We start from the raw sequence: 26352 nt of genomic DNA, 5'->3' as shown, positions 1-26352 counted from the left end.
AAACATAGTGACGGAACTGTACATGGATCTTAAATAAAGATGCTGATAAACGCTCCGGCAAAATCCCACGGATGCTGGTGACGCAAATGCAGACCTCATTCCAACACCTGTTCGAATGTACTACCTGCCATCCGATCCTAGGAAAAGGATCAATAAATAGTAAAGATTGAAGTCCAGGCCAACAGGGTAAGGGGAAGATGGCCAGTAACTAAATGGCATTAAATAAAGGGAAGGTCCTGTAATATACGGCTTGTGCTCAGCTATGGACAGAGTTCCAGTACTGCACAGTACGGATGTAGCCACCAAGTGCTACTGAAACAGGAATGAGTATAAGGGGTACCCAGGTACGCTCACAAGCAATAATACAGGCTGGCATCTGAAGCTTTGGATAGAGTGCTTTTGCAGGCTTCCAATGTATAGAACCATCAGATACAAAGAGAAGGCTGGTACAACAAGAACGTGGATAGGTAATGCTGCTGGGAAAGAAAATGTAGACTACAACCAGAACAGTACTTCCTGGAGAGAACAACCATGAGGAGTAGGGCCAGAGCCAATACAAATACCAGGACCATCAGCAGAACCAGGGTGCGTATTGGGAGGAGAAAATGACCAGAAGGATGGCTAGGAGGAGGGTGTCTCGGACGTTCTGGAAGAGTAGAAAAATTAGGACCATTAAGATGAACAGCTGTAAGAGGAGAAGGAGGATGAATAGGAGGAGGAAGAGAGAGTACCAGAATCACCAAGAAGACATAGAACACCAGGATTAACAGAAGGTCAAATATAGGATCAGTAGGTCCAGAACCTGGAACACCTGGACGTACAAGACCAGGAGGACTAGGGCTGGGAAGACTCGGAGGATGGAGAGAATGAGCAGAAGAAGTAATACAAGGATGAGGAAGCAGATCAAGAAGCCAAAGAGGGGAGAAAGAAGGAAGAAAGGCAGGAATGCAAGATTTACAGGAGATCTAAGACTAAGATCACCATGAGGTCCAGGATCAGTTTACTGGGAGAACCAGTACCAGGAGGACCAAGATCAGTTGAACCAGGAGAATCGGGAATAAGACGACCTGGGACACCAGCAGGCGACAATAACCACAGGACAGGACACTCAAGTGGACCACAACCAAGAACACCACAACCAGAAGGAAAACATCTGGGAGGAGAAATAAGAGGAGGATGAGGTACCCCAGAACCAGCATCAAAGTGGGAAAGATGATGAGGACCAGGAGAACGATGACTCCCATGAAGACAAATACCAGGAACAGTAGGTGCAATTCTGACCAAGAGCACTAGGACATGTAGACCCAAAAGCAGGACCAATGCAGAAGACAAAGAGTAAGAATGGTTGAAGAATCAGGAGGTGAATGAAGACCAGGAGGAGGAAAAGGAAGACCAGGATCAAAAGGACAGAAAAAGGGTATAGCAAGAAAACCATGAGGACCATTAAGAAGTGGAGGACCTGGAGGAAAAGTCGATGGAGGACAAAGAGGACCAAGAAGCGGATGAGCAGGAGAAGGGGAAGAGCAACCAGGATGACAATTACCATAAGGACTAAGTCCACCAGGAGGACCATGAGCAAGAGGACCAGGACAATCAAGAGGTTCAGGACTATGGGGAACGGAGGTGCCAGATGGAAGCAGTCCAGAAAGAGGACCAGGACAACCAAGAGGCCCACGATGAAGGATCAGGATGATCAGAGGTGGTTCTGGGCCTCATATATTAGGACAAGCCCTGTTTACAGCCTCCCCTCTTGTAAAGGTTCTGGATTATGCTTCTTCAGTCACAACACATTTAGGAAAATACCTGACAATAGTACAAGGTATTCTAAGCTCCAGCTAAAGACCCCATTGCGCACTGCACGAGTAGTTTTTTTGGGGCTGGCTGATAGGAGCTGATTATCTAATTATTATGCGTATTCAATGTTAACGGATGCCTCATGTAACCTAGAAGCTGTAGCAATGGAGGATTAATCTATACTATTTATCCATGTGCAAGGGCCATTGTTCGCCCCTACAAGCAGTACCAGCACCCCGCAGTCTCAAAAGCTGGACATCAGGCTGCGACGTAACCAGGTCCATTCTTGTAGTATAGTTCAAGAGGAACACAAACTCGAATAACCAGGTCTGCAAAAATATCTCCACGGCAAAAATACTCCAAATTTACCCTCCAGCAAAGAAGGGCCTTGTACGTTCAACCATGAACACTTTTATCCAGAAACTCTACAGCAACTTTGAATAAGTACAAAAACTAAAAAGGTTAAAAACACTACACAGTCATATGTGAGAAGAATAGGCAATGGTAAGTTTAGTCGTGTATGTAAAACAAACATAGGTAAACACAAAAGGACTGCGGCACTTCGGGAAGGGGCTCAGAGGTGCTTTAATATTCATATATTATGCAAGAAGGAGGTGTTTAGGCTTTTGTGAGCCTAGGTCGGCAGTGGGAGTGGGCAAGCTTGCACCAGGGTGATATAAAACCCAAAGCATTATTTACTTAGGACAGAATAGAGTTTGTAGCTACTCTGGCATTTTGAGGTTAAGGACATCTTTACTTGCCCACAAGAGCAACTGGAAGGAGAAATGTCAGTAAGGATGCTTTCAGACATATTTGAGTTGTTTTGGTGGAGGATGCTTGCTGGTGTTCCAGTTGAACCACGCTCTTTTACAACTTCTCTGCCTCTAGTTCGAGTGCTACTTTCTGAATTTGAGAGGAGACTGTGTGATGTGCTCTGATGCTCCGCAAGGAAGAACGTGCCCTAAAATGTGTTTTATGTGAGTGTAAAAGAGGTTGACAGTAGTGGCGCGAAAAAAAACAGTCTCTGGCTCCTGCGTTGTTGTGGCGCACATCATGTTCAAAGTATTGGGCGGTGGACATGGCTAAACTAGAACACAACTAATATAGGTTGAATCCGCACAAAGTTTTGAAATGTTTCTTGATATTTCAGCACAACTGTTTTACAAAAACATAATTCTTTTTCTTTCTGTGGACTACAAAGGAACGTTAAAGGCTATTGCAACATTTAAATAATACATGTATAGGAGAAGGTACTGAAGACATTTTTTTAAATTGCTGAGAATAGCTAAAGTGTATGTTGTCATTTGCTTTTAAATGTGTATATCAGAAAAATGTAATCAAAGCAAGCATTACGTTTGATATTTTCTGAGATGGATAGTTTTTGGAATATATGGATGCTTTCTACACTGCTTTCCACAAATCATGGGTGTGGTTTCTGAAGGGTTAAAAGGAGTGCTCCTACAGAACACTGATCACGCAGCTTAACTATATAATCTTTATAAAACCTTCCCAATTCACGAGGTAAAACTCACCGTGATTCCAAATGTCGAGAGAAAAAAAGAAGCTACCACGTTTAAATAGACAAAGTTCTAAAGGTACAAAAAAAATCCTCCAAAAACGTGTTTTTTGAGTGATTGAAACATCACCAGGACTATAATCGCTATTATTCTACAGAAGTACTACTATTCACGAATATATGTTTTATTCCCAATACCACAGGATGACAGGGACAGCTTTTATTTTTACTCTGAAATGTGTTATTAATTACTGTCTGATGCAATGCTGTTGATGTTGTGGTGTGAAAATTTGTGTGAAGTTTCACTGAATTTCATCCCAGAAGTTCTAAATTCCAAGACCACTTTCCCTTACATACATAGTTGTGGAAATTGCCAGCTGCGCAAAAATGATCAGTGTTAACTCCTTCCATGCTCATGACGAGCTCAGTTCGTCATGAGGCACGGCGCTCCCGTGCTCATGACGAGCTGAGCTCGTCATGAGCCGTGGAACGCTCACATGCAGGGATAATTCCCCTGCTGTGCTGAGCGTTCCACGGGAACGGGTGTGGTCATGACGAGCTCAGCTCGTCATGCGCACAGGAGCGCCGAGCCTCATGACGAGGTCAGCTCGTCATGAGCATGCGGGCGCCGTGCGCGCCCCCTTCCCCCCAACACAGCGGGAAAATAACCCCCGCAGCGAAGGGGTTAACTCGTGACATTAGAATCCCCAAAGTGCAAACGGACATAAGTATAAATTACACATTTCACAAGAAATATTGGTGATGCCTTTCAACTAAACGTGTGATTGGTGAAAACCTCTCTGAATGTGTGTTTGTGTTTTTTTATATCCCTGCAGGTTTTGATACCCTGCCACAATGTGGACCACTAAGTGGGTGGGTAGAACAAACATTTCATATCTTGTTTTTTATTTCTCTTACCCGTGGGTCCTTCAAGTGCAGGTGGAAGCGGTTGCATGTTGGCTTCATGAAGACTGCAATCCTCTGTAAGAGCTGGCAAACCTCTTACTTCCAAAGCCTGGCTCTCGCCACCAATAAGCCCTGTAAAATCTGCAGGCAATTCGCAGTCCTCGAAGTCTGTGCTGAGGTGGTGCAGTGACGTATCCTGCATAGAGATGGGGAAAGCTCCTTCCAAGACAAGAGGCGAGCTTGGAGGTGAAAGTGAGGATAAGGAGGATCTCGAAGACAGGGATGCCAAAGACTTGGATGGCTCAATGTTTTTAGATGCCTGGACCACAGCTGGACATGCCAATGGATTGCCGAAGCCCAGGCGGCCATGGGAGTTGACCACTTCGTTCTCGTGGATAGTGGTGATGGGTCCAGAAGGAATGTAACTGCTCTTTTCTTGAAGGATATAGTCCAGTTTATACTGGTAGTCCAGGTCTGTTGCTTGATCCCCTTGGTTGTAATAGAGATCAGTGGAGCTGAGAGAGTTGAGTGAACCCCTACTAGATGTGTCCAGCGACCCTCGACTAGATGCTAGTGAGCCCAGACTGCTTCCCGAAGACACAGACAAGGTGCTGGCTGAGAGGCTGTGGAGAACACCAAACAGAAACAGTAAGTCATTCTTCCTGATCTTGGTCCATCATGCAGTCTTAGCAAGTAGGAAACAAAGAAGAAGTTATGCATTCTTTTATACAGTGGTACACCCAGATAAAATGCATCTTCTCTCCTTCAGAAACTATTCATAACACAAACCACAAGTCATAACCAGACATCACTCTGCTACTGTCAAGAGGAGTGTCAAAGTGGTTGCTCACTAGCAACTCTAACAATACTCCTCTGCAAATCACTTTCTACAGTCATCAATTCAGTTAAACATGATTCTAAACACAGTAAAAATGGTAAACACCCATTTACTCAACATGCAGGGGTCATGTCCGATGATTCAAGGCTGTTAGAAGAAGGCTCTTGTGGCTTTCAATGACATGTTGGGCTATCCTGTTCCAGAGACCTCATGATTTGCAGTTAAATAAAAGACATTGGGAGAGTAGATTTATCCTTCATATAGTAATTAGACATGAGAGCCAACGCCGTAATTAAGATGCACAGCAAGAGAAAGAGGCCCCAACAACACAGAATCAAGACTCAAAAGAATGGGATATGGTGACCATGGAGAGGATTGTTACCCACATTTATAGTATCAAAACCTTAGCATCTGGCTGCCAACGGCACGGCTCCTACTGCACAACCTCTATGGCCCTGATTTCAACTATGAGGCTGATTTTGGGATGGGTGCAAATTCCTATTTTTGCTCAAAATAGGTTTCCATATTCGATATTTGATGGTGTTTCCCATGCCCTAACTGCACATGTGCTCTTTGTCCATGCTCAATTTCTGTACCCTGTTCCCTCTGCCTACAAGCTTAAAGCAAGTAACACCTAGCATTAATCTTGCTAGCAAACATGACAAATTCCAATGTATTTATGCCGGATAGTATGAGAAGCCACCTTCAGCTTTCGGTAGCTTGATATTTTAGGTTAGCCTGTTTTGTTGCTCATGTGCATTGTGGGCAGACTCATGTCTCTGAGGAGTTTCAGTGAGAAGTTGAGGGAGGGGGGAAGGAAATCGAGCTATCACTTTCAGTAGAAGGGACAGGGGTCAAAACTACAATGATATCCAAACTAAGTGTTAGCACAAAATCATCCAGGGACTTGCTCTCGGCTTTAGCCATCTTAAATTGTTTAAGTCCTCTCCAGCTCTGTCAAGCTCCTAGTAGCAGAAACATGTGAACAGATATTCCCTCTCTATTCTACCATCTACAGAAATGATCTCTTCTCAAGTCCTTGTCTAGTATACTACAGCTAGTGCAGCAGATGACTCAATGGTAAGACAAATACCAAGTTTTGAGTTTACTATTTTAACTCTCTGAGACCCACAGTGTCTTCCCGAGGCCTGTGACTTGCATACATGTTAGCGTAAACTTAGAGTCAGTTACTCAACCATACTGTAAGATTTAACATCTAATGCAGAGTGTGAAAGCGGCCTCCCTCAATGTGTCTCAGTCCCTCCAGATAGTCTTCCCTAGTAAATATTACACCAGTAGTGCAGTTGTATTTATGTTCCATCTGGGAAGAAATCTTAAACTGCTGTTTCCGTGCTGTCGATTGTGCAGTACACTGGTTTCCCATTATTAGAAATAAATAAATGAAACTATATCTATATCAAAAGCGGCAACTGTACCCAGAAGCAATGATGTACACTTAGGTGCAAAAAAAAATTACAAAGTAGATGCCCATGGCAAATATTGAGCCAGATTACCCAGCAGAGGTTTGCCCTGGAGGCATAAGCCTAGACTAGTCTGCTTACCATTCTTCATTAAAGTAGCTATCCCTCTCCCAGAAGATAATACTTTAGCAGGATTGCCCAGGCCTCACGGGGGCTTTTCTTTCAGGATAATCTCTTTGGCGACACTATCAACCAAAGTGGGGAGCTAAGCAATAATGCTCAAAGGCAGAAACTGTGCTAGATATTTGCACTGTATTACACCAAATTAACCAATTTAACATTTAATGGATTTATTTATTCAAAGTTTTATATAGCGCAAACAAGATCTTTGCAGATATCAGAGCGCTTTACAGAAACAAAGGGTAGGGGCAACAAGAGGGTGATTAAACAAACTATTGGAAGCAATATAATAGTCGGTAGTAAGTGAGTAGCAAAATAGGATAGCAATCATGTAAAAAATATAATACCAATAAACTATCAGGTAACCAATAGTACAAAAGCCGTGCAATGTCTTTACCGTTGCTTTCCTAGCCATCATAAGTTGTATGTAGGACACTTTTGTTTTACTGATCATGTGATTTGTAGGACTGCGAAATGTTCTAAAGTAATTCGATCACTGGTCTGATTGTGTGGTTCATAACGAATAAATAAATATTAAAGTATGTGGTTGAGCATACTTTAATACTTGAAGGTATGAGATAATCCACCCTATTACAGTTCAAAATGTTCCCAGTTCGCCTAAGTTCAACCTCAGCAGTCTTTACAATGTGTTCTAGTGTGTTACATTCTTTCCTGGAGAAGTTAAAATGGCTTTGACCTGCAGAATCTCACTTCAGTCCACGGTGGCCTCCTTAAAACATTGTAAATGGCTAACAGAGTGTAGAGTTAGCTAGAGCTCAAGTTGTCCAATCTAGTTTGTTTCAGTGTTTTTATACCACTTTAGAACTAGCACTAGCCTGCGGCAGGGACCTGGGTAAGCACATCTATTAGGCAGCAACCTTAGGACGCCATCTAGAGGTGGTGTACATAATTGCAAGAGAACTTAACCCCTTCAGCGAGGCGCGAATTTTCGCGCTGTGCTGAAGGTTCTAATGAGCCTATCAGCTCATGACGGAACGGTTCCGTCATGAGCACAGCTCAACCGACGCTCATGACGGAACCGTTCCATCATGAGCATGGAAGGGGTTAATAGGTTATTTTCCTTCCCCTGTAAACATCTGTTTGTAGGTTGGTGTGCTGCAGATTTACATCCTTTGATAATCCTATCATCTAGTGTTGTGCGCGGACATAAGTTGCTCTTCTCCGAAGAAGCTTTGAGTCACGGGGTGTTGTGTGACTCCTCTCTTTGAGTTCCAACGAGCATGGGGACAAACTACACCCTTAGATTGTTTTCACAGTGAAAATTAAAAGTGGAGTGCTGAGAGTAATAGGTATTTGCCCTGCAATTTGTTTTGAGTGAGATATATGTATTTATTGTACTAAAAATATGCTATCACTGCCGACTTCAGAGGAAAGTTAGTTCATGTGAATCTATGTTCTTAATAGAACCTCGCCAACCATAGCTTGTAGACAAGAGAGTATGTGAGTGTGAGTGTCTGTGTGAGTGTGAGGGTGCGTGTGTGTTGCATCCACCACCGACCTAGGAGTAGGCTTCATTTTAGCACCACTGGCGTCAATGTAAAAGATGTTTTCTTGATCTCCTCCCCCTCAGAGGCCCTGGAAGACACAGTCTGTGGGCTGGGCGTTGGCAGGTGTGCTGTGGCCTCTAAGAGACATCCCTCTGCAACAAGGGGGTTTTGTTCACTGAAACGTCTGGTGCCTCAGCAGGCAAGTCGATTGTCTTTTTGCTATTACAACAATAACAAAGGTGCAACACAATACAAGGAAAAATCTTCAATCTGTGTTGAGAATGTGTTCTTCAAAAATTCTTCTTTTATTTAGACAGGGTTAAAAGTAACAATCTTGATGAGTTACACAGCCGACGCGTTTCGTCCATAAACATGGACTTCTTCAGGGCATAACTGGTTGATATGCGATACAACACTATAGTCTAGCCAACAAGTTATATGAGTTGACAGGTGTGGTAGTGTCCTTCTCCCATATTTAGTAGACCCTTGAAGAACAAAACATCTATGTTCAGCGAAAAAGAAGATGAGGTTCAGTAAAGTTGAAACATCTTGTATTATCATTGTCCGGAATGTTGGTTAAGCTTGTTGAATAACCTTTAATATGGGTAGGATGTACATGCTACAAGTCAGGTCGTAACAAGTCTGGTTCCTCACACATTAATGAAGGCCCAGAGAACTGGCTGTAAGCCGTAACCAGCCTGAATGAGCCGGACAGTGTGTTGAAAAGCGTCTCCCGTGGATTCCTTGGAATTCCACGGATTCCTTGGAATCCACGGGAGGCGCTCTTCAACAAAATGTCTGGCTGTGTGGCAGTGAGTGCGTTGTCAGTGTGCACACAGAAATTTCGGTATCTACGGGACATAGACATAATAAGAGGGGCAGTGGGTCAGGGGCTGTGTTCTATACGGTACCACTGTCAAAGTTTCTTTTCTTCTGCTATTGTCGTTTTGCATCTAAAAGCAGTGCAGGACTCCAACAAGGCTCGGAAGCGAGGCAGAGATTGCAGACACCATGGTGGTCAGTCCAAGGATACTAACTGTAGCACTGTGGGAAATGCGAAAGGGTGTTTGATCCATTACCCTGTATTTTCTTAGTCGCTACGTCTGGGGAAGAAGGACTCAATTGTGGCTTTGGTTCTGAATCTGTCTATGTACTACCACACTGTATGGATTTTGCTTGGGTCACTTTCGATCAGCCTCTGTTAATCACGAATAAAGAAGGACCGGTTTCCTAACCTGGGTGTCAAAGGTGTCAATGGCTATGTCCAAGAAAGGCCGGCGGAGCTTGCTGACCTTGGAGTCATTACAAAACAGGCCCTAACCCGATTGTGGAAAAAACAAACTGAGGGTGTAGTTGGTGCCCATGCTTGTTGGAAAACTAAGGGTTAAGTCGCACAACACCCAGTGAATCGAAGCTTCTTAGAAAAAAAACATTTTGTAATGTCCAAACCCATCTTTAGATGGCACTAGGATGCACAGCATTTGAATCTATAGCCACACATGCCAAAACATTACTTTTGTCCAATGTATAGCCAGTGTATGAATAGGTACTACTGAACCAAAGAAACAGATACACCGAAAAGCGCAGAAAATATAGGCAGTACAGATCTTCAGAAGAAGGACAAGTTTGAGCATTCTTCCAAGAGCTGTGTGACAGCCCCTTGTAGTTAGTTAATGGGATAAGGAATTGATAAACAGGACACTATGTATCAAAAACCTTCATAATATGATCTTTGTTTTCAGACGTGGGTAAGTACTAATGCCTTTGTTGCGACAGTTCGTAAGGACCTGGTTGGAATATCTCTGGTCATTCCTTTTGCACTAGGATCTGGGCAGTTATTGGGCCCCAGTTTTGGGATACAGGTTATATGCCAAAGTCAAGGCTGTGATCAAACTGTTTTTTGCAGTAGCAGCTGTTGCAGCCGTTGCAGGTTGACATCAACTTAATTTCTTGATCTGAGCAGCCACAGCGCCAAGGGGGTCCTGTTCTGCAATAATCCCAACTTACTAAGAAGCTCTTTAGACATACAGATGTGATGAGTATTAAAGCAAGTCAAGAATATGTAAGTTCCAATAAGTAGATGCCTCCTGAGAGAGGGTACTGGTGACTGACCACTAGAGCTTGTAGGGCAACAGGAGCAATGTAACAACTGCACACGCAACTTGTGAACAAAAAGAAGGGAAGCTCAGTTAGGGAGCGAAGGATGATTCCCATTGGAGATCAGCTCTTCAACCTATACTCGTTGGTGGGTGACTACATGATCTGCATCTAAGAGAGCTTCACTGACAGCGATGCTTTACCAACAGCGATGCTTCACCGGCAGGGATGCTCCCACCGACAGCGATGCTCCCACCGACAGCGATGCTCCCACCGACAGCGATGCTCCCACCGACAGCGATGCTCCCACCGACAGCGATGCTCCCACCGACAGCAATGCTCCCACCGACAGCAATGCTTCACCGGCAGCAATGCTTCACCGACAGCAATGCTTCACCGACAGCAATGCTTCACCGACAGCAATGCTTCACCGACAGCAATGCTTCATCGGCAGCAATGCTTCACCGGCAGCGATGCTTCACCGACAGCGATGCTTCACCAACAGCGATGCTCCCACTGACAGCGATTCTTCACCGGCAGCAATGCTTCACCGACAGCAATGCTTCACCGACAGTGATGCTCCCACTGACAGCGATGCTTCACCGAGAGTGATACTTCATCAGCAGCAATGCTTCACCGACAGCGATGCTTCACCGACAGCGATGCTTCACTGACAGCGATGCTCCCACAGACAGCGATGCTCCCACAGACAGCGATGCTCCCACAGACAGCGATGCTTCACAGACAGCGATGCTTCATCGGCAGCGATGCTTCACCGACAGCGATGCTTTACCGACAGCGATGCTTCACCGACAGCGATGCTTCACCGACAGCGATGCTTCATCAGCAGCAATGCTTCACCGACAGCGATGCTTCATCAGCAGCAATGCTTCATCAGCAGCAATGCTTCACCAACAGCGATGCTTCACCGACAGTGATGCTTCACCGACAGTGGTGCTTCACCGACAGTGATGCTTCACCGACAGTGATGCTCCCACTGACAGCGATGCTTCACCGACAGTGATGCTTCACCGACAGCGATGCTAGCACCGACAGCGATGCTCCCACTCACAGCGATGCTCCCACTGACAGCGATGCTCCCACTGACAGCGATGCTCCCACTGACAGCGATGCTTCATCGGCAGCGATGCTTCACCGACAGCGATGCTTCACTGACAGTGATGCTTCACCGACAGTGATGCTCCTAGTGACAGCAATGCTTCATCAGCAGCGATGCTTCACCGACAGCGATGCTTCACCGACAGCGATGCTTCACCGACAGCGATGCTTCACCGACAGCGATGCTTCACTGACAGCGATGCTTCACCGACAGCGATGCTTCACCGACAGCGATGCTTCGCCGACAGCGATGCTCCCACAGACAGCGATGCTTCACAGACAGCGATGCTTCATCGGCAGCGATGCTTCACCGACAGCGATGCTTTACCGACAGCGATGCTTCACTGACAGCGATGCTTCATCAGCAGCAATGCTTCACCGACAGCGATGCTTCATCAGCAGCAATGCTTCATCAGCAGCAATGCTTCACCAACAGCGATGCTTCACCGACAGTGATGCTTCACCGACAGTGATGCTTCACCGACAGTGATGCTTCACCGACAGTGATGCTCCCACTGACAGCGATGCTTCACCGACAGCGATGCTTCACCGACAGCGATGCTAGCACCGACAGCGATGCTAGCACCGACAGCGATGCTCCCACTGACAGCGATGCTCCCACTGACAGCGATGCTCCCACTGACAGCGATGCTCCCACTGACAGCGATGCTTCATCGGCAGCGATGCTTCACTGACAGTGATGCTTCACCGACAGTGATGCTCCCAGTGACAGCAATGCTTCATCAGCAGCGATGCTTCACTGACAGCGATGCTTCACTGACAGTGATGCTTCACCGACAGCGATGCTTCACCGACAGCGATGCTTCACCGACAGCGATGCTTCACCGACAGCGATGCTCCCACTGACAGCGATGCTCCCACTGACAGCGATGCTCCCACTGACAGCGATGCTCCCACTGACAGTGATGCTTCATCAGCAGCGATGCTTCACCGACAGCGATGCTTCACCAACAGTGATGCTTCACCGAGAGTGATGCTTCACCGACAGCAATGCTTCACCGACAGCGATAGGTTCTCTCATTTGTAATTACAGCTCTATTTAAACCCAAGGCTCTCTAATTTCCTGTTTCCCCATCTGACTGCTTTGTTAAGTCCAGGTTTTTAAGTTGGCTTGTGGCAACTGCAGTTCTGTTTAGCACAGTAAATGTTCCGGATGTCAAGTATCAGAAAGCAAAGACAACAGTACTGAAGTTGCATGAAAAATCAGGAAACTTGAGATCTCTGAGAAGGAAATGTCACACCAAAAAAGCAATGGCATACAGTGCACACCGCAGGGTGAGCGCCTCGAGCATTCTGCTGTCCGTCCCGGGCTTTGGCGCTCTACTGCTTTTCATATTTTATTTTTGTTCTGTCCTGTGCTGACAACCAGTTAGCATACATCAGGCTGTGATCAAACTGTTTTTTGCAGTAGCAGCTGTTGCAGCCGTTGCAGGTTGACATCAACTTAATTTCTTGATCTGAGCAGCCACAGCGCCAAGGGGGTCCTGTTCTGCAATAATCCCAACTTACTAAGAAGCTCTTTAGACATACAGATGTGATGAGTATTAAAGCAAGTCAAGAATATGTAAGTTCCAATAAGTAGATGCCTCCTGAGAGAGGGTACTGGTGACTGACCACTAGAGCTTGTAGGGCAACAGGAGCAATGTAACAACTGCACACGCAACTTGTGAACAAAAAGAAGGGAAGCTCAGTTAGGGAGCGAAGGATGATTCCCATTGGAGATCAGCTCTTCAACCTATACTCGTTGGTGGGTGACTACATGATCTGCATCTAAGAGAGCTTCACTGACAGCGATGCTTTACCAACAGCGATGCTTCACCGGCAGGGATGCTCCCACCGACAGCGATGCTCCCACCGACAGCGATGCTCCCACCGACAGCGATGCTCCCACCGACAGCGATGCTCCCACCGACAGCGATGCTCCCACCGACAGCAATGCTTCACCGGCAGCAATGCTTCACCGACAGCAATGCTTCACCGACAGCAATGCTTCACCGACAGCAATGCTTCACCGACAGCAATGCTTCATCGGCAGCAATGCTTCACCGGCAGCGATGCTTCACCGACAGCGATGCTTCACCAACAGCGATGCTCCCACTGACAGCGATTCTTCACCGGCAGCAATGCTTCACCGACAGCAATGCTTCACCGACAGTGATGCTCCCACTGACAGCGATGCTTCACCGAGAGTGATACTTCATCAGCAGCAATGCTTCACCGACAGCGATGCTTCACCGACAGCGATGCTTCACTGACAGCGATGCTCCCACAGACAGCGATGCTCCCACAGACAGCGATGCTTCACAGACAGCGATGCTTCATCGGCAGCGATGCTTCACCGACAGCGATGCTTTACCGACAGCGATGCTTCACCGACAGCGATGCTTCACCGACAGCGATGCTTCATCAGCAGCAATGCTTCACCGACAGCGATGCTTCATCAGCAGCAATGCTTCATCAGCAGCAATGCTTCACCAACAGCGATGCTTCACCGACAGTGATGCTTCACCGACAGTGGTGCTTCACCGACAGTGATGCTTCACCGACAGTGATGCTCCCACTGACAGCGATGCTTCACCGACAGTGATGCTTCACCGACAGCGATGCTAGCACCGACAGCGATGCTCCCACTCACAGCGATGCTCCCACTGACAGCGATGCTGCCACTGACAGCGATGCTCCCACTGACAGCGATGCTTCATCGGCAGCGATGCTTCACCGACAGCGATGCTTCACTGACAGTGATGCTTCACCGACAGTGATGCTCCTAGTGACAGCAATGCTTCATCAGCAGCGATGCTTCACCGACAGCGATGCTTCACCGACAGCGATGCTTCACCGACAGCGATGCTTCACCGACAGCGATGCTTCACTGACAGCGATGCTTCACCGACAGCGATGCTTCACCGACAGCGATGCTTCGCCGACAGCGATGCTCCCACAGACAGCGATGCTTCACAGACAGCGATGCTTCATCGGCAGCGATGCTTCACCGACAGCGATGCTTTACCGACAGCGATGCTTCACTGACAGCGATGCTTCATCAGCAGCAATGCTTCACCGACAGCGATGCTTCATCAGCAGCAATGCTTCATCAGCAGCAATGCTTCACCAACAGCGATGCTTCACCGACAGTGATGCTTCACCGACAGTGATGCTTCACCGACAGTGATGCTTCACCGACAGTGATGCTCCCACTGACAGCGATGCTTCACCGACAGCGATGCTTCACCGACAGCGATGCTAGCACCGACAGCGATGCTAGCACCGACAGCGATGCTCCCACTGACAGCGATGCTCCCACTGACAGCGATGCTCCCACTGACAGCGATGCTCCCACTGACAGCGATGCTCCCACTGACAGCGATGCTTCATCGGCAGCGATGCTTCACTGACAGTGATGCTTCACCGACAGTGATGCTCCCAGTGACAGCAATGCTTCATCAGCAGCGATGCTTCACTGACAGCGATGCTTCACTGACAGTGATGCTTCACCGACAGCGATGCTTCACCGACAGCGATGCTTCACCGACAGCGATGCTTCACCGACAGCGATGCTCCCACTGACAGCGATGCTCCCACTGACAGCGATGCTCCCACTGACAGCGATGCTCCCACTGACAGTGATGCTTCATCAGCAGCGATGCTTCACCGACAGCGATGCTTCACCAACAGTGATGCTTCACCGAGAGTGATGCTTCACCGACAGCAATGCTTCACCGACAGCGATAGGTTCTCTCATTTGTAATTACAGCTCTATTTAAACCCAAGGCTCTCTAATTTCCTGTTTCCCCATCTGACTGCTTTGTTAAGTCCAGGTTTTTAAGTTGGCTTGTGGCAACTGCAGTTCTGTTTAGCACAGTAAATGTTCCGGATGTCAAGTATCAGAAAGCAAAGACAACAGTACTGAAGTTGCATGAAAAATCAGGAAACTTGAGATCTCTGAGAAGGAAATGTCACACCAAAAAAGCAATGGCATACAGTGCACACCGCAGGGTGAGCGCCTCGAGCATTCTGCTGTCCGTCCCGGGCTTTGGCGCTCTACTGCTTTTCATATTTTATTTTTGTTCTGTCCTGTGCTGACAACCAGTTAGCATACATCAGACTCTCAAACTATTTCAAATTCTAAACAACATGACAAGACCACCGAACCACCATCTGACATGCTTGCATATAAAGCACAACGGTTGCTTGCTGCACTTAATTGTTGAATATACACTCAAAGAAATCACATCTGGTGCACTTATTAAAATTATAGACATGTGTGCACTGGGTTGGAACCGCAGAAGCTATTTCACCCGCATGTGCTTGACACAAATATCGAAGAAAGCTCAGAGAATGCTTTTAAGCTTCAGTACACAGCAGAAGCACACACACACACACACACACCTTCAGATCTGCCAGATAAGAACCAGGCTCGCTGTGTGCCCGTCCTTCGGGTCATCTGCTGCGGAATGTATTCATTCTGCTGACCTACCTTTTAAGCTGTGATTGCAGATAGGTAGCTAGTTTTGTGGTTTCTTCAAGTTTCTGTACCAACTCTTTCCTTTTTTCTTGAAGTTTTAACCTGTGGGGAAAATATCAATTCTTAATATCTGAAAAAGTTAATTTCAAAGAGAGAATGAATAGTAAGTCACACGGCAATGCATATGGGAAAGTGTCATTCATGTGTGCAACACAGGCCCATGTTTTTTATGTACACCCTGGAGGTTTGAAGGATGAAGCAATGTAGTCAGGCAGGAAGACAAGACCAAAGAGAGGACGGTAGCGTGTGACAGAAAGACAGAGGCTTATAAGAACAGACATCAAAAACAGATGAAGGAAGAAAAAAACAAAGCCAACGTGCGGAATGCCAGGAATCAGAGAATCAAGAAAGGAAAGTAAACCAAAGGTAAATAAAAGAAAGGATGAAAAAGGGATGAGAGTCAAGAACACCAGTGGAAGACGCAAGGCAGAGGTTTGATGCGTCAATGTCGACTGCAGACCAAAGTAAAGTGCTGAAATGAAAGGGACATAAACATACTTTAACTCCAGCTCATAACTTCATTCGCTGGCACAGCTCACCCACTGTGGCAGCCACTGGCGACATCTGTGCCTAGCCTCCTGTGCCCAGGTTTCAATCCTAGGTGCTCCACACAGACTTTCATGATTTACAGATCAATAGGACGACTAACTTCGCGTTGGGTAGTAGTAACTTCAGTTATGGCTGTGCTATGGCCCAGCTGTGATAAAGCAATATACAGAAGTAGCCAGGTGATACTGCTGCACACGTGCCATTTCATTGGCACTAATTTATTTTTTTAAAAATATATATATATATATAGATCTATATATATATATATATATATATTTACCGATTTTCTATCATGATGTACAGCATAACTTGACTTCCAAGGCCAACTCCTCCTAGGGAAATGCTGGTTTGTTCGGCCTTTATAGAATTTACGAGTTGCTTGCGTATTATTTTTGATACACAAAACTGCCAGCTGCACTGCTTCTAGATGCAGCAAGCGATAAAATATGTCACACAGGACACCCAATATTCATGCACAATACAGAATACACAAAAGAGAAATAAAAATGAATACAAACCAGGGAGATATCATACCACAGAGGAGAAAATAAACGTCTTAATTATTTATCGCAAATTATACAGAGAGTAATAAGAACAAGCACTGGCAAAGTCATTATGTTTTGCCTTTGAGACCTGTTAACTTTGCCTTTGCCTTTCACACCATCGGAGAAAAGCATTAATTGCTGACGCTGTGCAGCATTCGTCAAAGATAAAGGTGTGATGACACTGCTGTTACTGGCATTTGGAAGGTATGTACATGCATGCGTCATGAGACCAGCGCATGTGTCACCCTGCATCTGTGTGCCGATGAAAGGACAAGCACGGGTATCATTGGCTCAGTAAAAATGAAAATAGATGAAACTGGAGAAGTGCAAACTCGCTTTTTGGGAAGACAGGAGAAACGGCAGCAAAAAAAAATGTATTTTGAAAAAATTAACATGAAAAAAAGACCAGCTGTGTATGGAGGAGCAGATGGGGAAGGGGGTGGCAGCAAAGTGGAGGAAAAGAAGGGAAAAGCAGCTAGCAAGGAAGAGAGCAACCCAGAGGGCGAGGGAGAACCATCTAAGAAAGACCGAGCAGCACACGAGGGAGAGAGCAATGTGGGTGTATGGTGGGCGGGAAAAGCACTTGAGGGAAAGAGCTGGGGAACACATGCACTCTCATGGAGTGCTGAAACAAAATGAGAACGTGGTTCACTTAAAGTGAGCAGTAAAAGAATACAAGGTAATTCAAATGATGGTAAAGAGGCTATGCTCCAGGGAAGGGACAAACACAAGATGGGCAGGATGGGATGAAGAAAGCCATCCTATAAAATGCAAGCGAAAATGTGAAACAATGAAGCAAACCAATAGCAGACAATGGGTGGGCTGGTAAGCACACATAGGCCTTTCGGAACCAGCCAGCTTGTGCTGACTAGCAGGTGAGATCAACAAAGGCATGGCCTGGGCTTACATATTGTAGCTAGTGGTATACGTAAAAGACAAGTGTGGTACTACCCCATCAGATGGTTGGTCAGATGGCTCGAGTAAGTCAAGCAGTAAGTGGGGAGAATCATCAGCCTGCTCACATATCTAGTTTAAACAAGTGCAGCCCGAGTTTCTGTTTAAAAGAGGTCAGATTATTTTAAGCCTGTGGTAGCTTTAAGCTTTGCCCCAGCTGCTTTCACTGAATTTGGATGCCTCCTACAGATCGCCTATAGAACATGCATATAGATTCATCAAAGTCCCCTTTTGCGAGTCTGTATTAGCGATTATTAAGGAATCGCTATTACAGACTCGCAAAACGGGATGCATGTAGAAATCGCAATATTTTTTGCGATTTCTACTGCTTCCTTATTTGCGATTCGCAAATTGCTAATCACAAATAAGGACGCGATTTCCCATTCATTCCTATGGGCCTAAAGGACCATAGGATTGAATGGGGAGTCAATCCTTATTTGCGATTAGCAATTTGCGAATCGCAAATAAGGATGCGATTTCAAGGGTGCCAGGGTGTCCAAAGGACACCCTGTAGCACCCCTGAAGTGCAAATGTACACAGGTGTTGCGCACACACATGTCCAAAGGACATGTGTGTGTGTAACATACAACTTAGTAAAATGCACTAAAGTGCATTTTTCTAAGTTTTCGCTATTTACCACGAAGTTACACTTCGCGGTAAATAGCGGCCCCATTGCGATTTCTCAATTTTTAAAAGGTTCATGAATAGCATTTAAGGAATCTCTAATTGAGATTCCTTAAATGCGATTTTTCGCAATTTAGAGATTTCTCTAATTGCGATTTTTGCATTTGGGATGATAAATCCCAAATGCAAAAATAGCGCTCGCAAAGGGCCGGATTCTCACAATCTGGCCCTTTGCGAGCCGATTTTACTTTGACGAATCTGGCCGATGGTCTCTGTGATACTTGTGATTTCAGCAATATAGTAGTTCTGTAGAATATAAGGGTAAGCAGCCGCTCTGGTGAAACACCTTGAGTAATTGCACATTGTTTCTAGATCGGACCTAGGAGACTAGTAATTGCCAGTTTTAGTTAGCACAATCATAAATCACTACCAATTCCCGGTGGTAGAAATCCTTAGTGACTTTTAGATGAAGGTTTCAGTGAGCTTTTTCGGATTTTCCATTCCTGCCAATAGCTAAAATGCTTACCTGCAGCCCAGTGCGCCAAACAGAAATATAGAAAAGTGGGTACACACTACCCGACTATCTCCTGAGAAATGCTGGTACCCTCCCGTTAAAAGGACTGAACCACTGCTAAGAAGTGAAGAGCAGGTTCTCTGCCCTTCAATTCAAAGAAGTGAAAGTCCTCAGTACCAGACACTACTTGCCCACTGAAAGCACTGCTCCAGTCTGATGTATTCATATTTTGTATAGTCATTTCTCATTTTTAGGTTGCAAAACACATATTGTGAACTTACAGTGAGCTCAGAGCCCGCCCATTGTCACTTTCATTTGCTTGCTTGCTTATTCAATGGCTTGCCTTCCTCTTTTGTGTTTGTCACCCCCCTGGAGCATAGCTTCTTTATGATACTTTTGATTGGCTGATATGTATCATTCCACTTCTCACATACAGAGAACTATGTTTTTCTTTTTCATTCAGTACTCCATTATAGGCGATGGGTTTTCTAGCTATTTCACTCATATGCTGGCCCCTGCCCCACGCATTGTTGCTCTTCATACTCCCCCTCTCCCCCCAGCTTGCCTGTTAAAAGGAGCAACAGGGATATTTTTGCGAGGGTATAGCCGAAGAGTACAATTTAAGGGTTGTTTTGATGTGAACCCTGCATTCCACATACGGCAAGAAGGCACAAGCTTTGGCACACAAAGGCTTTGTGGCACTGAGGGAAGGGCCATCTGCTGCACTCACTCAGCAGGCTTCTTAGGCAGAAAATGTATTTAGCATGGCACATAAAAAGGTAAACGTGAATAGGTTCTCCCACCAATATGTGTGGGTGCCATGGTAAAATCAGTCAAACAGTGGGGAAAAGATAGTTATATGGTGTTCCTGCAGGGCCTAGGATAGTCATCCACTGTCTTTGTGGAAATAGACTTATGATGTCTAACACTCACAAAAGCACATTAACCAACAAACCTCAAGGTCATCATTTGTCCAAGGACAAAGATACAGGCAGGTGGCCCATTAGCTTGTGCTAAGTAAAATCGTAACTGGATAGTCCATTTCCTAGGATCTTTGCAACATACAGAATAAGCTTATTCACCTTAAAGGTGGCAATATCTTTACCCTCACACTATGGGTCTGTCTCGGGAGATGCTTTCATTCCTCATATTTAGGTAAAAGAGCAAGATGATCCCTCATCTTGCATGCTTGCTACATGGAAATGGTCGTTTAAAGGTCTTCTGCAAGTGGTATAGAGTAAATTGTTTTAGAGTAGAGTGAAGTGGCGTGGAGTGGTGCTGGGTAGAGTGCAGAAGTGTAGAGTAGAGTGGCGTAGAGTAGAATAGAGTGCAGCCATGCAGAGTAGATTAGAGTGAGTGGAGTGATGAAGAGGAGAGTGACAGACTTTAGTACCATAGAATGCACTGGCATAGAGTGTAGCAGAGTGGCGTAGAGTTCAGTTGTAGAGAGTAGAGTACAGTAGCATTGAATCTAGGGGTGCAAGGTAGAGTGGCATAGAGTTCAGTGGCTGGGAGTGCAGTCAGGTGGACTACAGTGTCAGAGTGCCATGGTGTGGTGCAGAGTGCATTGGAATAGATTGCCGTGGTGCAAAGTAGAGTGGTACAGATTAATGTGGTGTAGAGAGCAATGGCGTAGAAAACAGTGGTGCAGAGTATAGTGGTCTATAGTGCAGTGGTGAATAGTAGTTAGTATAGTGTGAAGTGGCGTAGAGTGTGTTGGCTTTGAGTAAAGTGCTGTAGAGTGCATTAGCGGAAAGTGCAGTCGTTTAGAGTAGAGTGGCATAGAGAGCAGTGGTGTAGAGTAGAATGGTGCAAAGTAGAGGAGAGCAGCATAGATTGCAGTAGTGTAGAGTGCAGTGGCATAGAATGCAGTGGTGTAGAATAGATTGTTTCAGAGTAGAGTGAAGTGGCATAGAGTGGTGCAGGGAAGAGTAGAGTTGTGCAGGGTAGAATCCAGTGGCATAGAGTAGTGTCATAGTGTGCACTGACATGGAGTGGTACTGAGTAGCGTGCAGTGGCATAAAGTGCAGTGGCATAGAGTGCAGTGTTGTAGAGTGGACTGGCATAGAGTAGAGGTGTCGTAGAGTGGAGTGGAGTGGTACAGAGTAGAGTGGAGTGGCCTTTACTGGAGAGGAATAGAGTGCAGTTGCGAAGAGTGTAGTGGTGCATAGTACAGAAAAGTGGGGCACAATGCATTGGCATAGAGTAGAGTGGTAGAGAGGCATAGAGTGTAGTGCAGGAGAGTGGATTGCATAGAGTGCAGTAGAGTGGTGCAGAGACGAGTGTGGTAGCATATAGAGGAGTGGCATAGAGTTCAGTGGCAGAGAGTGCAGACTTGCAGAGTAGAGTGTCGTAGAGTGCAGTGGTGTAAACTAGTACAGAGCAGAGTGGCGTAGTGTGCAGTGGCATCAAGTACAGTAGTCCAGAACAGAGTGGCGTAGAGTGCAGTGATGAAGAGTACAATTGTGTGGAGTGGTGAAGAGTGCAGTGGCGTAGAGTGTTGTCAGTATAGTGGCATAGAGTGCAGAGGTGCAAAGTAGATTGGCGCAGAGTGCATTGATTTAGCGTAAAGTGGTTTAGAGTGCATTGGCATGGAGAGCAGTGGTGTAGAGTGCATTGGTTAGAGTAAAGTGCAGTGGCATAGAGAAGTGCAGGGTAGAGTTGAGTGGTCTAGATTAGAGTGCTGCAAAGTAGAGTGGCACAGAGTGGACTTGTTGCAGTGTAGATTGCAGTGGCGTAGACTGGAGTGGCATTGAGTGCAGTGTTCCAGAGTGGATTGGTGTCAAATGGAGTGGCGTAGACTGGAGTGGTGTAGAGTGCAATGGTACATGTTAGTGTAGAGTGGGGTAGAGTGTAGAGTAGAGTAGAGAGGCGTAGAGGGAATTGGCATAGAGTGGAGTGGTCAACAGTAGAGTGCAGTGACGCAGTGTGGATTGGCATACTGTGGAGTGGAACAGAGTAGAGTGCAGTGACGTGGAGTAGTGTAGAGTAGAGTGGAGTATGCATGGTGTGGTAACGAACTGCCATTACAGACAACACATATTCAGCTGAAATGAGCATTACATTTGCACATGCATACAAACAGGTTTACTGATAAAAGTATACAGCACACAAATGATAATGTGTGGAAATCTCATCACCTAGTTTATTGATCTGTTCTGATCTTATTAAAGTATTTGTTTCCACCACACTTCAGAATTATCAAAACGTGTGCTTCATTTCTACTTACCTACTTCTAATATAATATATTCGGAAATAGCTGTACAGACATTTATATTTTGCTGTGTGCTAGAAAAAAACAATATTGTTTGTGCCTTCTGTCCAGAAATTCCAGTACCCTGCATGGATGTCACAGAAATTCTCTCACTTTGAAGTCAGAGAAAGAAAAGTAATTACCTAGCTCCCTGGAAGACACAGCCTGACATTGGACCTCTGTATTTAAATGGACAGCAAACATGACACGATAAGAGCAAGATTTAAAGCCCTGTTTACAGAAATTACGCACTAGTGGAAGGATACCGTATATAGAATATTGGCCATGGAAGGGACGAACTCAAACTGGAAAGCCTAAAACAAATAAAGCCAGCAAATAGAAAGCCAGAAATTGAGTTACAAACCACTAAGCAACGGGAGGAATGCATTGTTAGGGAAGTTTTCCGAATGTCCCCAAGATGTATTTAACAAACCAGACAGCTGTGCTGTCTGGTAGGCTTCGACCTATGTAGGAAGGAAGGAAAGATGGGTGAAAGTAAGGACAGGATATATGGATTGATGGATAGGACACACATGGATAAGCTAAAGAACGAACAGCAGTATATGGATGGATGAGATAAGGATGGAAAGAAAGAAGGAATTATAAACACTGGAAGTAGAATGGAGAGAAAGAAGGACATTTAATAATTTCCTGATAGGGATACATGCATTCATATATATCCATCTACAATTGATTTTCTCATGTTAATCTTGTTACAGTACAATACTAGGTAAGACTGTACCTCTCTGCCAGAGCTTTGCTGGGTGTGCTTCTCACAGAAAGCAAATCTTCCTCCAGTCTCCTCCTCTCTATCTCCAGCCGCTCCAGCTCCTCCTGCGTCCGTTTGCGCGGCGTCAAAAACTGAAGCTCCTTCAGAAGTTCCTCCTTCTCGTTGACCAGCATCAGTTTCTCCTTCTCAATGTCCAGACCCCCAGGCCATGGCTCGCCTTCTAACTTCGACAGCTCGATCTTCAGATTCGCCATGCTGAAATGAGAAGTGCGCATCAGGAAAAATGGAGGAACTCCTGCTTGCAAGGAAGCCATTTCAAACTTTGTTGTAGGTTATGTGTGTAATACTTTCCAGACAAGTGCAGGTAGCATACATGTCATTACACATAAAATGCTCACTGCTGAACATTGCAAACACTTGTTAAATTAGATCCTGGGTTCTGTACCCATCTGGGCTTGAGTTGGGAAGTACAAAAAAGTTTAATGTTACATTATGATTAGGGCTCCCAGTTTTATGGTATTTTTTTTTTTAACATTTCCGTCTGTATTTATCCATATTTATATTATGGCAATCTTATTGGTATTTAGCCATATTTATTTTTTGTTTTGTGAACAGATGAGGTGGTAACTTGTATATTTCCGCATTTATTTCAAAGAGTAATATGCACACATACATTGATGTCTGTTAGATTTTAGCACATTACACAGCCCAAAATGTTAAAATAATAAACCCAAATGAAAAAAATGACATAATATCACAAATACATGTTGAGCTATGCAATTATTTAAGCAAATCTTATTCAGTTTTACAACTCCCTATGGTGCCAGTATGTAAAGGTGTTGGCCTGAAACTCAATAATCTCAGCATGTAGAGTCACTCAAAAGAAGCCACATTATCTGTACTTTTCTGCTTTTAAAAGTAAGTACAGACAGGAAACACAATGGTTTCTCTCTATATTTATCTTTAAAAATCAGTGAAAACTGAAAACAGGGAGCCTTAATTACGATGTACAGTAACTATATCATGCCAAATGCAATTCGGCTGATATGTGCTGGGTCATTTCAGTATTTGGTAAATTGCTCAGAGTCACATTTGGTAAATATCCAAATGAGGTTTAAAAAAAAGCTGTTTTCAACCTTCACACAGACATATCTGGCAGACGATTAGTCACGTGAGGTGCAGCATGAGCCTGCCATGTATTTAATTAGAAAAAGAGCTGCTATCTCGGTAGGACTCTGGATGCCACCAAGTGCTTTCATCTGGAATTTGCTTTAGTTGCTATTTTCCCTTCAGCTTACATTCACATATTAACATGTATTCTAGTTATTTATTTCGACACTACAAAGTTAACTATTGCACTGCACTTGCCCCGTAACACCAGGGAAGTCAAAGTAAGGTCTGAAGAAGTCCGTGCAGAAGAGCAGGGCTTTAAATGGGATGAAAAACCTGGGGGGTCTCTCATAGGAGAGTGGCAGATGTAATGAAGGGCTTGGCTTAAAACACTTAATCTAAAAATCTGTACTTAGCTTAGTGTGCTTCCCCACTTGTATTTTGCTGCTTCCAGCAATTCATCCATATATATAACACAACAAGTAACATTACGCTGACAACAAACCAGGTCTATTGGCTTTGTGAATGATTGTAAATTGCAGAAGATAAATAAGCAACTAGTATGACTTTGTTGTATATAATATTGAAAATGCTTCGCTTCTTGTGGGCTATGTTGTGGTTTAGGCTAGAGCTGCTGACTTTCGAGCTGAGAAAGGAGGTTTGAGCCTCATGTTTGGTCAACATCCTGTAATTCAAAACATGAATATGTTCTTGTGTAATGTAACTGGTGATCATGTTTGCGCTATATCAAACTGAAAAATGAGTCTCTTTGAAGTTACATCAAAAGCAGTGATGGGTGGTACTATTGCAGAATTAAGCTTTTTTTCCCCACCGCCTTGAAGGTAAAAATGGAGAGCCCGGTAGGGACCCATCTCGGGAACTGTTTTTAAGAACTGCCCGTGCTGAGCACCAGCAGGACCCTCCCCACCTAAAGCCCTGCAGCAGAGGCAGAGTGGGATGAGGGCCAGGGCATTGGTGGTAGGTGGGAAGAACAAGGCGGAAGCTGTTACATGTGCTGTTACAGGTTGTGCAGATAATATTGTGAGGCCAATAGGTGGATCTGGATTCTTGATGCCCTGATATTCTGCCTTCTTATGTTCTCGAAGTCTTCGCTATTGCCACGTTTCTTTAAAAAGGAGCAATTGTCACCTGGCCCTGGCAATGCTGTGGCGTTTACCTTGTCTGCGTTCGACTGGAAGGTGAAGCCAGCATGTTCATGCATGGACATGAGAGGGAGCGTGAAGACATAAAAGAACCACAGGGAGTTGACTTGTGGGATTCACATAGAGAGTTGTCTGACTGCTTTTGAGAGGGAGTTGAGAAGTAAAGCATAGCCATCTAACTCAAGCTCAACCCCTGAACGAAGCAAACCCTAGTACAGAGAAAAAATGAGTGCCATATAACCCTAAATAGGCAAGTTTGACCAAATGTGAAATAGGTCCAAAGACAGATGGCATTCAAACTGTGAAAGTTGTGCCAGGCGTGTTCTTGCTGGTCCTGGGCCAGCGTCTGCTAGAGTGAAGGGTAAACAGACTTTATACCGTAGATTGAACCACGCTGTGCCTTAACAGTGCGGTCTGAACCACAGATGCGTCTTTACAAGGCATTCATTTATTACGCAAGTCGTCAGAACGACTTGCCTTAAGGAAAGTGTTGCTGGATAGATGGTGGACTTCAAGTCCAACACTTTCCCTACTGTTGCACAGACTGAAGTTGAAAAAGTAGATTATACTATTTCAACTCCAGCGCTTTCCCTAAGGCAAGTAATTGTAACCACTTGCGTGGCAATGGAATGCATTGTAAAGACGCATCTGTTGTTTGCACCGCGTTATTAAGGCAGGCATGATTAACGCCTGTGTGGTTCCAACATTCAACCAAGTAAAGAGGGTTATATGAGGGCAGGAGTGTGGCAGCCTCGACATGAGCAGAAGCATTTGCTGAGGCTCTCAAGGACATGAGTGATGCTGCTACAAGGGCTACTTATCACACCTTCATTCAGGACTACCAATCGGTGGTGGGTGCAGGGGTGCAGCTACTATTGGTGTAGCAGGTGCAGTGGCACTGGGACCCAGAGCCCTGAGGGGCTCGTTGACTCCTGATAATTGCTGTGTTTTACTACCACACAGCAGGCAAGGCAGCCATTGTCCT

At 45.2% G+C, this 26352-nt stretch overlaps 1 protein-coding gene across 1 annotated transcript in view; it reads right to left on the bottom strand.

Annotated features, from left to right (window-relative positions):
- The window catches only part of WWC2 (WW and C2 domain containing 2), a 957428-nt gene that overhangs the window by 436375 nt on the left and 494701 nt on the right, over positions 1-26352 (bottom strand). The window contains exons 9-11 of the mRNA XM_086962466.1: positions 23107-23349; positions 15878-15967; positions 4229-4839 (exon numbers count right to left, since the gene is read on the bottom strand). Of these exons, the coding sequence (XP_086818592.1) occupies positions 4229-4839; positions 15878-15967; positions 23107-23349 (944 nt within the window). The remainder of the gene's footprint in view (positions 1-4228; positions 4840-15877; positions 15968-23106; positions 23350-26352) is intronic.

This window comes from Lissotriton vulgaris, chromosome 3_1 (assembly GCF_964263255.1).
Source record: "Lissotriton vulgaris chromosome 3_1, aLisVul1.2, whole genome shotgun sequence".
Classification (NCBI taxonomy): domain Eukaryota; kingdom Metazoa; phylum Chordata; class Amphibia; order Caudata; family Salamandridae; genus Lissotriton; species Lissotriton vulgaris.
The sequence above is the reverse complement of the archived record's forward strand: the minus strand, read 5'-3'. Positions and strand labels throughout refer to the sequence as shown.